The sequence below is a fragment of the Xyrauchen texanus genome, chromosome 14, assembly GCF_025860055.1.
Source record: "Xyrauchen texanus isolate HMW12.3.18 chromosome 14, RBS_HiC_50CHRs, whole genome shotgun sequence".
Classification (NCBI taxonomy): domain Eukaryota; kingdom Metazoa; phylum Chordata; class Actinopteri; order Cypriniformes; family Catostomidae; genus Xyrauchen; species Xyrauchen texanus.
In genome coordinates, this window is record NC_068289.1 from 46,446,285 (window position 1) to 46,463,667 (window position 17,383).

Consider the following 17,383-nt stretch of genomic DNA (forward strand, 5'->3'; position numbering starts at 1 on the left):
TCCAGAGCTGTATGTGTGGTGTTATAAGCAGCTTGCCACAGAGAAATTAGTTTTAACAGCCGAAGTGCAGCTTGCATCCATGCAATAGAAGGCAGCTAAAACAATTACCGGTAATAAATATAGGCCTTAAATAGAACTGATCTAATAAGAGTCTGAATTGTATTGGTAGACAGTCATGATCAACTAAGCTTCAATAAGAATCAAATGTCTCAGGCTGCATTTAAAGAATATTAAGTTAAGCTCAATCAACAGCATTTGGTGCATAATGATAATTACCCAAATAATTCATTTCAACTCATCCCACTTGTTCTTTAAATTAAAAAATCTGGCTTACTGTGGAAGTAAATGGAGTAAATCCATAAATGTTGATATACTCACTGTTTCAATAGCCAAAATATGTAAACAATATTGTCATGTTTAAATTTGTTTTTGTTCATGTATTTATTTCATGTCTTATATTTTGAAAGTTTAGTTGCCTGTCCTCTCATGTGATTTCCTGTTCCCACCATGTTTCATGTGTTTTGTTCTTATTGGTTCCTTTGTTTATTAGTCTTGTCTTGTTATTGGTTCACGTTTTATTGTAGTATCTTGTATCAGTCTTGTATATTCATTGGTGGTCTTGTTAACATGTCATTGGTGGTCTTGTTAACGTGTCAGAGTATTTATAGCCTTCATGTTTACCTTTGTCTTTATCGAGTATTGTGATTGTGTAATCCGGTAATGTTGTCCTTGATTCTTGTTCTTTGTTTTCTTATAGTCATGTCACGCCAAATCATAGTCATAGTTAAGTGAAGACTAGTCTCTTGTTTTGTATCTTTTGTTTTGTTAGCACTGTATAATAAACTGCACTTGAGTACTTCACATCATCCTCTTCTTCGTTTTGTTCCTGTTTGCCTGCCTACAACGTTACACAATACTCGGCCAGCAAAAATGAACCCAGCAGTTGCACTCATGCAGTTACACAGGGAAATCATCCCCTGGAAAAGTATGTTATGGAATTTTGTGATTTGGCTAATGAGGTCGACTTTAAGGAGGTGGCTCTTAAAAATATTTTTCAGTTTGGACTTAATGAGCCAGTCACGTCTCTTATGCCTCAATACCAAATTGTATGGACCCTGGCTAGGACTGCACGATTATAGCAAAAATCATAATTGTCGATTATTGCCCTTGATATTGTAATTGCGATTATTAATGTTGATTCAAATATTAAATTACTATGACGTCACAAAGTAAGCAACCGTGTGGTTCTTTTAGAGTAGTTTCTTTTAAGCATTATATTATATTGTATTGTATTTTATATTATAATAATGTTTGTTAAGGTAAGGCAAATAAAAAAATATTTTAAATGAATATCTATGGTATAGAATCAATTAAATTATTGCTAAATTACTGCTTAAATTATTAGTCCACTGTGGCAGGGCGGAGGGTGGGGCCAGGTCGTGATCCTACACACCCGGTCCCGTATTAGGCTAATCAAGCCTCCCAAGAGGGATAAAGGTCGACTGCAGAGGATCGTGCAGGAGAGAGAGATCGTTTACGGACATGTCCGTCATGTGTGTTTGTGTCTTTAAGTTATTCATTAAAATATTATTTATATTATCAAGCCAGTTCTCGCCTCCTCCTTTCCATTGATCCCTTTACATCCACGTACAGTAAATAATATGGCATATTCAATATTCAAATTTATTAACAGCTGATTTAATCTGACCAAGTTACTGCGTTCAGTAAGACTTTTACTGAAGTCTTACTGAACGCAGTAAGGTGGCTAGACAGGAGACCATTAATCCCGTTAAATCTACAATGGCGATCTTGTTCATGTAAGATCATCGTTAGATCAGTTTTGGCCTCAGTGGTTGGACTTTGGAAATTAAAAACAATAGTTTGCTATCAGAGTTTGTGCGATTTGTGAAAATCTACAAATCTGTGTGGCAAATGGGTCTTATTAGAGCATATGCAATAACAATGACTGTGATTCCTGAAATATGCTATTCATGCCATATTCTTTATGTTGACCTCACCTCCAAAACACACTTAGAACAGTTAAGCTGAATTACTTTATTGCTATTTTGTACAAATCAAATTCATATTGGCCTACTTATTAACATGACAAAACAAACCGGTTATTAAATTTTTAATAAATCATACACAGAAATCGAGCAACGTGACAAACTCTTCCATTACAATGACTGCTGTCACTCACTGCAGTTTAACACTGTTTGAGATCTCCATTTCGACACGAGTACAGTGACACTCCACACATTGATCTGCACTCAGCATAATCAGCATAATAAATCAATTATTTACACCACGTCTGTGCCTTGTAGAACAGGATCGCTTTAGTTTTGTCGTGTTGCTCCTTTTCAGTGTATTTAACATCTTCAAAGCAGGCGGTGGAATATGCAATGAATCTAAGTTCTTTTTGCTCTTGTTCTATAGTTTCTAAGTGTCAGGTGATGTTTCTACATTATTCTTTTTTTTTTTTTGTGCCACGTGAACAGAGGTGTAACATAAACATAAGACGTGTTAAAGCTTGCGCATTAGGATCAGTTGTCTTTACTGATAGGACGGAGGACTAATCTAAGCTTCTCTGATTGGCCATTGCCTTTTCATTGCTCAACAGACATGTTAGAGATTGGTTAGAATACTCAACCGCTGCAAAAGCACGTTGTAAATATAAACCATTGATGCAACAGGAGCAGACTTTAATTGAACGCTGTAATCGTCAGTTTTCACGATTACATAATCGTGGCAGCCGTAATCGTAATTGCTATTAGTTTTCGATTAATTGTGCAGCCCTATCCCTGGCACAATTCATGGATTTTGTGCTATTGCTGATTGGATAAAATCACTGCCAGTGCTCACGACATCAGAGGTCGTTCCCCAGTCACTGCCAGTGCTCACGACCATGGAGGTCGTTCCCCAGTCACTACCAGCGCTCATGACCAGGGAGGTCGTTCCCCTATCACTGCCCATGCTCACGACCACGGAAGTCTTCCCCTGTCACTGCCAGTGTTCACAGCCACGGGGGTCATTCCCCAGTCACTGCCAGTGCTCACGACCACGGAGGTCGTTCCCCAGTCACTGCCAGTGCTCACGACCATGGAGGTCGTTCTCCAGTCACTACCAGCACTCATGACCACGGAGGTCGTTCCCCTATCACTGCCCATGCTCACGACCACGGAAGTCTTCCCCTGTCACTGCCAGTGTTCACAGCCACGGAGGTCGTACCCCAGTCACTGCCAGTGTTCATGCATAAAACCCTACAATGACAGTAAATACAATAATTTAAACAGCTTTACAGCTTGAACAATTTTTAGTTTTAACAGAATAATTAATGTAAGTGCTTTTATAAAATTATATTCTTCACATTTCTGCCTTTAAACCTTCCAAACATTCACTTCCATTGTAAGTGCCTCACTTTAACCCCGATTTTTGCATTTTTAAAGAAAAGGAGGGACGAGTCTAAATTCTTTTAAATGCTGTTAATTGAGCTCAACTTGTTTTGAACCCGGAATATTTCTTTAAGGCATTTTATTAGCCCATATGTTTTTTTCGTTGAATTGAAGGCCTTGGCATTGTTAGTGCAATGATTTTCTAGTTTAGCGACATGAACGTTTCAATTCTGGATCTATGAAAGTTATATGTTCTAGATACATCAGTGAAAAACAAGTGGAGCTGCATCTGATGAATTGAACATAGTCCAAAAAGACTTTGTGTTTTGCTTGTGTTTGCACAAGATAATCAAACAAATCAAAATTTTGGTGATTTGAATGGGATACAGTACAATGGCAAACTTTTGAAGAAAAAAGTGGGCTTGGGCCGTAGATTATTCTTTCGGCTTTTGTACGGGGCAGTAGTGACGAGTATTTTAGACTGGAGAAAGAGCCATAGGGCCGAGCCGAAGGGAGATGAACATCAGGATATGACAGGATAAGTGATCCTGCTGGAAGCAAGATGTTGTCACTTGAGTCCAAGACAATCTGATACTGAGTTTGTGGCACTGATTCAGTCCTTGTTGTGTGAGCAGGAAGATACAGTGAGAGATACATCTCGAAACTAATAACATCCTCAAACACAGAAATTATTTGTTTCTATTCTTAACTTCTGAGGCTACTGTCATTGTGGTTCTTTTTTGTGACGTAATTTCGGTGAAATCATAGCCTTCATAAAACTCAGTTTCCAACTTCTAATTACGAGTTCGATAAAGACATTAATAGAAGTCGGAAAATCGAAATAACTCTTCAATTACTTACCAGAAGAATTGTAATTCTGATAAGTACTGCTAATAAATGTAACTCTTTAATGATCATTGATGTGTTTTAGCATAGTGCTGTTGCCACTATTTTGTAAAAGCTTTACGTGCCATCACCCCTTAACTGTGGTAAAATTACTATAACGTCCAGCCTTATGATTCACCCTTGGTAGGGATTAAATGTCTGTTTCTGTGTCTGATGTCTGAAAAAGGGAAAAAAAAAAATTTGATTTAAACTGCCACAATTTATGTTCAAGTAAGAACATTTTTATCTTCTTTGTTGGCCTGAGAGTGTAACAGTGTAGGTGGTTCAGACTAATTAAAGCTTTAACACACCAAGGGCAAAGCTGTTATAGCCCTAATATCTACAGACCTCCATATAAACAAAATGTCTTGGGTGCTGGATCTATTAAAGGATAAGTTACTTTCAGATCATGCCAGAAAACACTTTTACCTCCTACAAAGCCTTAGGTGAGAGAGCTTATAGCTGACTTAAAATGACCTCACAGAGTTTTATAAATTATAATGTCTGGCTTCCTTCCACCTTCAGCAGATGGTGTGAGGTCTGAACTCCTCATCTTCCATCATTCATGTGCCCTAAAGAAAGACATAGGGCCCTGCAAGGCATTGAAGGACAGATTCTACTTCGACATTGATACAGGTCGCTGTGAGCCCTTTGAATATGGAGGCTGTCCAGGCAATGCAAACAATTTCGAGACCCTGCAGAAGTGTGAAGAAATGTGCCTTGTGAGAGGTAAGGCAATTTGTACCATGTTTGAGCTCTTTGATTATGAAAAAAGACAGATTACAAGAAAAAAATATAAATGTTTGTCCTCAACAAATGTGTCGGAACTTGTTGAAAATAACCTTTAGATTCAAGAAATCTGATGATGTTTTTTGTGTACCTCCTATATAATGACTGTATTCCACCGAGACTGTAAAGCATTCTAGATAAGTGTACATGGTTTCAATAAAATTATGTTCTGTTGCCTTTATAAAACGGTTTCTGCATAATACAAATATTAACACAAACATTCATTATAACATGATTAAGCAAATTATTAAGTGCTATCTTTTATATAGAGGAAATAGTCACTGACATGTAAACAATAACTAGCAGCCATATCACCCTGTAGCTTAAGACCGGTTGCCCACTTAAGCTAAGCGGGGTAGAGCCTGGTCAGTACCTGGATGGGAAACCTCTTAGGGAAAAATATGGTTGCTGCTGGAAGAAGAGGTGTTAGTGTGGCCAGCAGGGGGTGCTCATCCTGTGTTCAGACTATACTGTACAAAGGCACCATCCTTCAGATGAGACGTTAAACCTAGGTCCTGACTCTCTGTGGTCATTAAAAATCCCAAATTCCCCTAATAATCCCCATCCATTATTTGGCTCTATAACTCTACTCTCTCCTCTCCACCAATAGCTGGTGAGTGTACTGGTGCACTATGGCTGCCTTCGCAACATCCAGGTGGATGCTGCACACTAGTGGTGGTTGAGTGAGAGTCTCCTGTTCACTGTGTATAGCACTTTGAGTGTAGTGTCAGTAAAGCGCTATATAAAAGGTAACGTTCATTTAATAACAGAACTATACTATAGGGGTGCAGTGCAGTGATATACATAATAAAATGAATTATTACAGACATACTAACATACCCTATACTTTTATGGACATATAAAATGTATCATCAGGGAGTTCCCAGCAGCTGATAAACAGCCCAAAAAATTATGTATAATACAGGGTTTTGTTGTAGTGGTGTAATTATTGCTTAATAAGAAACAGTTTAGACCCAACAAACATCATAATTATAATGTAAACCAAGGGTCTTTATCCTTTTTCTGGCAAAGGGCTCCTTGGTGGATAGAGAGATGAAGCAGGGAGTAACTGTTACATATTACAATTAAGTGTTGCATTTTAAGGCTGGCCTGTGTTATCATTCGTATATTACATATACATTTATTAATTTAGCAGACTCTTTTATCCTAAGCGACTTACAAAATGTGGAAGGACACAACATAAGCGATTCATCTTAAAGGAGACAGTAACACAAAAAATATATATATTATATTATATTATTATATGTAAGGGGGTTAAGATGGGCAAGGAGGAGGCGAGAACCGGCTTGTCAATATAAATCATAATTTAATGAAAACTTAAACCAAAAGCAAACACACACATGACGGACATGTCCGTAATTCTCTCTCTCCCGAACCGTCGTCACCGGCCGCCTTTATCCCTCGCGCGCCCCATCAGGCCGATTGGGGACCGGCGTGCAACATTCTAGCCCGGCCCCGCCCCCCTCCGCTCCACACTCCTCCCGGCGTTACCTCAGGCCGTGGTGCCACTGGCATGACCTACACCCCCCCCTCCCCTTTCCCTGGGGAGGGGCGTGCTTTGCACCCCGTCAGGTCATCCCCGCCTTACTGGACCTGGGAGGAGACAGGAGGGGAAAACAACAACAACAACAAAAAAATAGGCGAGGGAAAAGGTCAACACGGTGCAACAGAGTGGGAGAGAGATTTGACATTGCAAATCAGTTTATATAATTGATGTACAGAGCTATCTACTTGTACATTCAATTTAAATTTTAATTAGATTTTAAGTGGAATATTTAGACAACTAAGCATTTTACCCCAAAATTTAAACTTGCCCTCATGTTATTCCAAATGTCTATGGCTTTCTGAAAGTAAATGGTGACTATTAGTCCCTAAAATTCTGCCTGACAGCTCCTTTTGTGTTCAGCAGAAAAAGAAAAAAGTAATACAGGTGTGAAACAACATGGTTAAATTTAACCAAAATTTAAATTGTTTTGGTCGAACTATTCATTTAAATTTAGCTTTGTTTAAAGTTAACTTAAATTTTTTTTTTTTTTATGTTTTACACTTTTATATATACAGTATATGTAAATAAAACTTTTAGATCCCCTGCAGTACTACCCCAAAACCCTCATGGGTCACATACATTACCTTTTTTTAAGACCTCTGATGTAAACTATATAACCTTGTACAGGGCATGAAAGATACATAACAAAAACAAACAAAACAAACAAACAAAAAACAAAACAATGGAGGCTAATGATTAAAATCAGTAAGAGCAACTGTTTAGTTTTGAAAACCTCAGTGCTCCCAAACAAAGACTTTATTTTGTATGTTAAATTATGGTATATGGTAATACATAATGCTGTAATTCATGCTTTTGTAGCTCTTCAAAGTTTTGAAGACTTATCTTATTCTCAATATCAAGTTTACATATGAATAAAAAGGCAGAAATGTAAATTGCTGAAATTCATGGCAGCAAACCACAATCAGACTAGAAGGGGTTCCGTCCAGATAGACGAAAGGTATCATTTAAACAATCTGATTATTTCTGGAAGAAAAAATAAGAATCATTGGCTGTCTTCCTATTAAAAAGAGGATAAATGTGCAGTAAAGTCAGGCCACATTGGATTATTTACAGCACTTGGGTTTGGCGAGTCATATCTCATTACGATTTCCAGCAGAGGTCATTGTGAATTCGACAGGCCCCTGCTAAGTCTAAACTCTGTAGCCAACTGTGCGAGGTCACCATAATAATCACCACAAAACAGACTCAGTCATGTGACTGCTAAACAAGACATGGTCTCTTCACAGCCATGGTGAAGGAAAAATAGAAACTTTGCAGCTGTTTTGGACAAACACCTCCAAGGACATGAGCACTCAGAAAAGATTGGGAAAGCGTGCTTAAGATCCCCATAGTGGCAGAAGAGGAAATTGACTGCTGTGTTCGGATTCATTTCTTCTGATCTCTCCACCACATGCCCTTGATTATTTTCAGCCCGACCATGACAGTTTCAAAATTCTGTGGCCACCCAACTTGCTTTTCCTGGCATTAGAGAAAACAGTTGAACCCTTTTGAAAAAGATCAGATTCTTTTGGAATCACTGAACATATGCAAAAAATGTCAGATAATAAACCACTGATAGAGAGAAATGAGATATATCTGTCTCCCTCTAGTGAGTGAAATGGTCAGTGCAATTTAAGTGTGGTTTGTTTTTGTCTGTTTTTGTCAACCTACAAAAATTTAAACCTACTTTAAATTTCAAGTCATAATGGTGAATCTCAAACAGTCCTGTCCTTGTAAATTGATCGAAAACATGCAGTGAGGGACACTAGCGGAACACCAATAAAACACAATCTCCCAGCTTAAGTGGCACCTTACTTAGCACTTTTGAATTATTCATGTTCGTATATTAGATTCACCCCATCCACTCTTTTTAGTGCCTGAATTGGATGGATAATCACCTCAACAATTTCAAGGAACATAATCCATTTGCAGCCTTTAGGTTTAATTGCATTGTATTCCATTTATTAAGTGTCCATGTGAACTTCAAATCATTTTGTGATCACTGCTTTATGTGAGTGGTTTGCAAAAGCTTGATTAGCATTCATCTGCAGCTGTCAGTTAGGACAACTGTCTGGGATATGACAGTATCAGAACTCAGTCTCCAGTGCTGTGTGTTAAGAATTCTCTCACTTCTTTATGTACAGTAGTGGGGAAATGGTATAAGCGGTTTTCTTCTAATGTTAAAATGAACTTGATTTACAGTATGTTTGTTGTCATTTTGCACAAGTTTTATCCAAGCCCCAAACAGTATATTAATTACTGGAATAATCCTCTTGGAATGTTATTATAGGGAACAACATAGCCAAAAAAAATTAAATAATTAGTTGTTCTTTCTTCCATGTAACACAAAAGGAGAGGTTAGGTAGAATGATAGCCTGAGTTACCATTCACTTTCATTGTATAATTTTTCCAAACAACAAAAGTGAGCTTTGCTTTTTTTCCACCATTCATTTTCCTTCAAGTAGTCTTATACCTTAGTGTAATTGGTTCTTTTGTTTACTCTAGTTTTTGTCCTGACCCTTAATCACATTTTAAGTTAGCGACACAGCTACTAATGTTGAATTAAATCCAAAGGCAGCAATCAGCAAAGACTGGCTTCAATCTGTATGGTCACTGTGTGATATATATGATCAGGTTATTGCAGCTCATCCATCACCTCTCAAAATGATTTAGCGTAAAGTAGAACTAAATACCTTGATTATTTCTCACAGCTGATTGGATTAAAGCTTCCTTTCTCCTTGATGGATGAGCACTTAAGTGGAATATTTTAATTAGCTGTGTCCATAAATAATTTCTGCATTACAAAGAGAAAACATGGCAGAGCCTTGGAATTCAGCAATTAATTTATCAACAGGATATGTGCTATAGATGGAGCTTAAATTATATTAATCACTCCAGTCTCTCTGTGGCTTATTGCCAGGGTATTTGTTAAGGACATAGGGATAAGTTTTTGCTGTTGTAAGCCGTTACTTTAGTAATCAATTCCAAGAATTGTCTAGTTCAAATATACTCAATACATATGTCATGGTCCCTCTGTTGTGCAAATGTTCCCTGTGCTGCTATTATGTAATTAATTGCATAAAAAGGTGCATAGGGTATTTTTTTCTTAAACACTTTAGAGTAAAGAGAGTTTAACCCTTTATTTTAAGGTGTTGTAAGCGGACTCCCACCATGTTACCATGTTATCTTAAACCACACTTAATTTCCTCAGAAACCTGCTCCCCAAAGACATATCAGCAAACCCAAAAGCACAAAATAGGCTTGTTTGAGATGCCAAATGACTTGCCTTGAAAGTTGATGAAAGTAAGTGGAGGAGTGAAATACAGTAAGTGCTGTCAAGTCGAGAAGGATATAGCTGCAGGCATCGCTCCAAAATGCCAGAAAAGATATAGGGAGCCCCTAACCTAATCCATTCCCTAACCCTAACCGTGTGTGGAAGTACTTTTGGAGTTGGCACAACCCCCTTTTGGAGTAACCACACCCCCTTCTGGAGTAACCCCACCTCTTTAGCAGATTCTGCCTCAACTGGAGATTTCCGACCATCAGCTATATTTGGTCAAGTTGGACAGTTCTCACTTCTCAAACTCATCTTTTGACATACATCCCCATGACATCTCAGCATGCACCATTCTTACCAGAATGCATCAGCCGGTGATCACCAGTGATCGTTTATGCGCCAGAGATCTTTAACATTATCTGCGCTTTTATCCTCTCACTTTCAACTGCTTTTATTTTCAGCAAACGTAACATGTGTAAATATTTGTATGAACATAAGATTCAACAACTAAGTCATAAACTGATCAAGTTTCACAGACATATGGAATAATGTGTCCCTGAACAAAGAGGGTCAAAATCAAAAGTAACACTCAGTATCTGGTGTGGCCACCAGCTGCATTAAGTACTGATGTGCATCTCCTCCTCATGGACTGCACCAGATTTGCCAGTTCTTATTGTGAGATGTTACCCCACTCTTCCACCAAGGCACTTGCAAGTTCCCAGACTTTTCTGGGGGGGAATGGCCCTAGCCCTCACCCTCCAATCCAACAGGTCCCAGATGTGCTCAATGGGATTGAGGTCCGGGCTCTTTGCTGGCCATAGCAGAACACTGACATTCCTGTCTTGCAGGAAATCACACACAGAACGAGCTGTATGGCTGGTGGCATTGTCATGCTGGAGGGTCATGTCAGGATGAGCCAGTAGTAAGGGTACCACATGAGAGAGGAGGATGTCTTTCCTGTAATGCACAGTGTTGAGATTGCCTGCAATGACATAAAGGTCAGTTCGATGATGCTGTGACACACAACCCCAGACCTTGATGGACCATTCAATTCCAAATCGATCCTTCTCCAGAGTACAGGCCTCGGTGTAACGCTCATTCTTTGACAATCACCCCTGGAGAGACAAAACCGTGACTCGTCAGTGAAGAGCACTTTTTGCCAGTCCTGTCTGTTCCAGCAAAGGTGGGTTTGTGCCCATAGGCGACGTTGTTGTCGGTGATATATGGTAAGGACCTGCCTTACAACAGGCCTACAAGCCCTCAGTCCAGCCTCTCTCAGCTTATTGTGGAATGTGCATTCCTGTTGTAATTTGGGAAGTTGTTGTTGCCATCCTATACCTGTCCCGCAGGTGTGATATTCGGATGTACCGATCCTGTGCAGGTGTTGTTACTTGTGGTCTGCAACTGCGAGGATGATCAGCTGTCCTTCCTGTCTCCCTGTAGCACTGTCTTAGGCATCTGACAGTACGGACATTGCAATTTATTGCCCTTGCCACATCTGCAGTCCTCATGCCTCCCTGCAGCATGCCTATGGCATGTTCACGCAGATGAGCAGGGACCCTGGGAATCTTTCTTTTGGTGTTTTCAGAGTCAGTAGAAAGGTCTCTTTAGTGTCCTAAGTTTTTATAACTGTGACCTTAATTGCCTACCGTCTGTAAGCTGTTTGTGTCTTAACGACCGTTCCACAGGTGCATGTTCATTAATTGTATATGGTTCATGGAACAAGCATGGAAAAAATTGTTTAAACCCTTTACAATAAAGATCTGTACAAATGTATCTTTAAAATACAGTGTCCTGAAAAAGGGACATTCTTTTTTGCTGAGTTTAGTAAACGCCACTCATAGTTCACTCAAAAAAGATTGTTTCGTGTAAAACACATTGAAGATTGGCAGATTGGCAGTCAGTTCATTAAGCGATGATCTGTTTCCTCACAAAAGCAATTTAATCAGCATCGGGATGTATCTCCACCATAGACATCCATTCAAAAAGAACTGCCTTTTGTCTCCTTGCCAGTGTACTGCCATAGAATATCTATGGGACCGCTGCGTTATGCTATTCTGTTACAACCATGTATGCTGGCCCTTCAGACGGGCACTGTTCTGCACAGAACATGCTAATCTCAAATGAGCCTAGGGTTTGGCTGTTTAGCATGGCCCAGTTATTCCCTGCTGGTAGATAAAAAAATCTTTTAAGGCCCAAGTATACTTCTTGCGAAATCGAAGAACGAACGGGTGTGATGTCATTTAGAACTAAATCTGGCCAAAAAGACAGTGTTTTTGCATTTGTTTAAGTTGTGCTCACCTGGGCGAACTTAAAGGAAAACTTCTAACTGACTGCTTAACACCTTCCATTGGACTGCCATTGGTCCACATCATTGGTAGGTGTGATCTGAAGCACCGCCTACCTTGACACGACAGCTCATTCTGTTCATGTTGTTGAGTCAGTCAAAATCCGTCAACATCAACACACCACAGTTATTAGCGAGCTGGTGCAAATTTACCTACATCTGTACGATTGCTCATGTAGAGAAATTTTCCAAGACCATGTCATGCAAATTGTTTTTTTGTTGAATTATTCTACAAAAGGAATCAAATCTACTCTAATACACTACTCTCTAGTGCTCATTCACATATGTGCCATCTGCAGTGAAAGCCATTTACACATCTGCCCAAAGTACTAAGCCAGTCATCATTCTTTTGTCTTTATTCTGCACATTAACACCTTAAGGACTTTAGACATAAAAAAGTATTTCCAAACATTTATTTCATTGTGATGTTCATTTTTGATGTTTTTATCTCTGTCATATTTTTGGAGGGCATTAAATATAAAAAAATAGACTAGACATATTTTAAATAGAAAGTTTTGTGTCTGCTGCCTTTGATGTCACAGCTCAGGATAGTCGGTAGCTGAAGGGACTGTGCTTGACTGTGCTGTCCATTCAAGTCGGATGTGGGATATTCCTACTTGATATCTCCAATCTCCGACCATAAATGCATTCCATTGTCAGATGCTCGGAAGATGTCGTTTAAGGAAACAAAACTGTAATGCTTCTGTTAGCTTAACAGGTGTTTGACTGTCACTAGAGATGTCTCCTAGCAACCCAATTCATAAACAATTCTTCAACATTAGTATTTGTGCTACAGGTGTAGGATTATCAAATTATATTATAATGTATTATGTTTTTAATACCGTCATACACTTGGGATGATACCTTTAATATCATGTAGGAACTTTGACTCATAAACTCATAACTTATTCAAAATCGGAGTTTAAAATTTGTTTAAAAGTTGGAATTCCGACTTCAAGTGGCATTCCATTGCACTTTTTGTAGTAGGAAGTTGGAAAATCCGACTTTCCAAATTTAATATAATGCAGCATAAGCTTGGGACTGTGCACCTTCTTGTGGTGCCACCAATCATTCAGTGTTGTTATGACATAATTTTCCTGTGACTCCTGAATAATAGAGCGCACCACTAACCACCCACTTTTTCAGCTGTCTTTGTTCCAGAAGAATTTTTCCTATTCATTTTTTCCATTGGGATTTCATAAAATCCTTAAAGAGTTCTAAGCCATGAATCAAACCTACCTGCTCCAAGTTCATATTAGAATCATATTACATTAAATTTGAGGAAAAAAAAAAGAAAAAGAAAAGAAAAAAAATTGGACAAAAAGACAAAAGGTACAAGACTTTGTACTTCGCATCTTTCACAAAGGCATGATCCCATGAAGCATGCAAATGATGTAATCAAACCAAATATTATGGAAAAATATAAAAAAATATTAATATATAGTATATAAACTGCACTATTTAGTGACAATAGAAACATTATATTTTATTGCAAAATTTTCAGATATTTAAAATGTATTGTAGGAAGACCGACTCAATTCAAAGAATGTTATGGGAGTTGGCGGTCACAGTGATTGTTTGGCATGCTTTGTTGGCCCAGATACTTTGATTGGTGGATCTTTCTTTTCAGGATCATGGATAGTGTAGCCAGGAATTCCACTATTAAACACAATTTCTAAAAAAATTAAGTTGAAATAAAGCAGACTGATGGTTTCAACAGCAGCACATACTATTGATCTGAAAAGGTATACAAGTTATCTTTAAATGTTAATTTGAAAAATGAAATGGGATTTTTACTTCCGGAACCCAACTGTTGCATGCTCTATTAGTCACATGGCTCATGTAAGTAGCTCCAAAACAATTGCATCCAGAACTGATTGCCTATGAGCAAAGATGGCAGATTTCAAATCGTATACTTCTGGCGGATCCAGGACCTGCTGAGCAACTGCCATTGAGATTAATGAAAATGCTAACGTATATCTTTCTACAGGTATTATTGAGCTCCTTAAAGTGCTGTCCTCTCCCCTGACTCTTTTTGGCTGCTTGCAGAGCCTAGAGCTGTAACAGAAACATGTGTCATTTCTTAGGACATTTATTTCAGTGATATCTGTCAGGTAGTTTAAGTATTATATACCAAAAAAGGATTGCTTACAGCACTTTTAATTTAAGCCTAAAGTTGATGACAAAGAACTTTCCAAGATGTTAAATGAGGAAACACATTATTTATGGTCTGTCCTGTCTTTTCCTTGTTTTTAAGAGAATAAGAATCCATGCCACCTGGAGGATGAGCCTGGGCCATGTCGAGGGCTGGTGCCTCGCTATTTTTTCGATGGCAAGAGCCAGGAATGCAAACAATTCTTTTATGGTGGTTGCTTTGGAAATGCCAATAACTTCAAGACAATAAAAGAATGCCAGGACAGATGTCTACGTATGTACCAGCAACAAAAAAATTTTATGCTCTGCAATTTTGTTTAATGACATATCAAGCTGTGTGATTTGCATGAAAATATTGCAGCCTTTGGTATTCTGTGTTCTCAACACTATTAATTCCATAGTACAGCACTTCAGCACTTAATTCGGACACAAATTTAGCACAGTTGTAATTTAGTCCACATTCTATTTATATTTCTAAGCAGTAAATTGAATAGTCACTGTCAGTGTAGAACTACAAATGCAAATTTCGCAGCAAAGCATTTATCAAGTGTATCTTTGTCAGGGTTAGATCAAGGGTTCTCAGCTGGTGGGTCAAGACCTAAAAATGCAATGAGGATAATGGTTTGTGCTGATCACAGATTTATTTTGTAGAGTAAACCATTACAATTAATTTTAAAGCAAAACACTCAACTAATGTTAGACAACCCCATTGAGTTTGTCAAAAGCAGTTAGATCTCTACCATGACAACACATGATCAAAAACATTTGTTTAATACATTTTACCCTATGTCATGTTATTAATTTAGCATATTGGGCCCTACTCACATTAATATTCTTGGTAATATTAATACATTTCAATGTTTGATTGTAAGGAAATTTGTTTAATTTTGTACAATACACAATTTACTGAATTGGGCCACCACTTTGTGTTCTAGCAAAACCAGTTGAGAGGAACTGAGGCCACTCCCTAGGTTACCTCAAAGGACCTAATAATGCAACAAAAATAAGATACCAAAACCACTAAAAGCCTAAATTAAGACACCAAAATACTTCACTACTTTTCACATGTTGAAAAAGATAGAACAACATTTAAAAGGAGGGAAATATCTTATTAAAAATAAATGTAGCAACTAAAGTTTCTACTGCCTTATTGACGTAAATACTGAACGGTGATTAATAGTTGTTTGTGTAAGCACACATACAAATATAGGAGCACTAAACCTGGAAAGACAGACATGAAATATATTAATGGTGCATATTTGTGCTGAATGAGACAAAAAAAATTGCTCTGTCATGAGAAGAAAACAAGTTTGAAAATGTTTTTTGCTCTCTTTCCTCTTTTTAACTGAGTCAAACCATATGGAGTTATATTTTATGTCAGAGGTTTACATACACTTAGGTTGAAGTCATTGAAACAAATTTTTTAACCACTAAACAGATTTCATATTAGCAAACTATAGTTTTGGACATCTACTTTGTGCATGACATGAGTCATTTTCCAACAATTGTTTACAGACAGATTGTTTAACTTTTAATTGACTATATCACATTTCCAGTGGGTCAGAAGTATACATTCACTAAGTTAACTGTGCCTTTAAGCAGCTTGGAAAATTCCAGAACATAATGTCAAGCCTTTATTCAATTAGCTTCTGATAGGCTAATTGGAGTCATGTATGGTGGATGTATTTTAAGGCCTACCTTCAAACTTGGTGCCTTTTTGCTTGACATCATGGGAAAATCTAAAGAAATCAGCAAAGAATTGTGGACCTCCACAAGTCTGGTTCATCCTTGGGAGCCATTTCCAAATGCCTAAAGGTACCACGTTCATCTGCACAAACAATAGTACTCAATTATAAACACCATGGGACCTTGCAGCCATCATACCACTCAGGAAGGAGATGCATTCAGTCTCCTAGAGATGAATGTTGTTTGGTGTGAAAAGTGCAAATCAATCCCAAAACAACAGCGAATTACCTTGTGAAGATGCTGGAGGAAACAGGTAGAAAAGTATCTATATCCAAAGTAAACGAGCCCTATATCGACATAACCCGAAAGGCTGCTCATCAAGGCAGAAGCCACTGCTCCAAAACCGCCATTAGAAAGCCAGACTAAAGTTTGCAAGTTCACATGAGGACAAAGATCTTACATTTTGGAGAAATTTCCTCTTGTCTGATGAAACAAAAATTGAACTTTTTGGCCATAATGACCATTGTTATGTTTGCAGGAAAAAGGGTGAGGCTTGCAAGCCGAAGGACACCATCCCAGCCTTGAAGCATGGGGGTTGCAGCATCATGCTGTGAGGGTGCTTTGCTGCAGGAGAAACTAGTGCACTTCAGAAAATAGATGGCATTATGAGGAAGGAAAATTATGTGGTTATATTGAAGCAACATCTCAAGACATCAGCCATGAAGTTAAAGCTTGGTCGCAAAAGGGTCTTCCAAATGGACAATGACCCCAAGCATACCTCCATAGTTGTGGCAAAATAGCTTAAGGACAACAAAGTCAAGGTATTAGAGTGGCCATTACAAAGCCCTGACCTCAATCTGAAAAAGTGTGTGTGAGCAAGAACGCCTTCAAACCTGACTCCGTTACACCAGCTCTGTCTGGAGGAATTGGCCAAAATTCCAGGAATTAATTGTAATAAGCTTGTGGAAGGCTAAACAAAACATTTGAACCAAGTTAAATAATTTAAAGGCAATGCTACCAAATACTAACAAATTGTATGTAAACTTCTGACCCACTGGGAATGTGAAGAAGAAATAAAAGCTGAAAAGCTTTGGATATTTTGCAATGATCTTTGTTTAAAGATGCACATTATTTTTTACCACGTATTTGGTTGGTCTTTATACTGGCACCTTTAGAAGCATCATGCAAAAGCAAACGTTTCAGCAATGAAGGCCAATAGACCTTATTCATGGAAGCGCCATCTTTTATTTTTAATGGGAATGACAATGAGGCTGTGAGGGATAGAC

At 38.2% G+C, this 17,383-nt stretch overlaps 1 protein-coding gene across 2 annotated transcripts in view; it reads left to right on the top strand.

Moving 5' to 3' along the window:
• tfpia (tissue factor pathway inhibitor a) overlaps positions 1–17,383 on the top strand; it is a 43,898-nt gene that overhangs the window by 23,030 nt on the left and 3,485 nt on the right. The window contains exons 2-3 of one of the 2 annotated variants that reach the window (XM_052142878.1): positions 4,806–5,006; positions 14,515–14,685. In XM_052142878.1, coding sequence (XP_051998838.1) covers positions 4,806–5,006; positions 14,515–14,685 — 372 coding nt within the window. Of the gene's footprint in view, positions 1–4,802; positions 5,007–14,514; positions 14,686–17,383 lie in introns of both variants that reach the window. The other variant, XM_052142877.1, reaches the window with a different exon arrangement.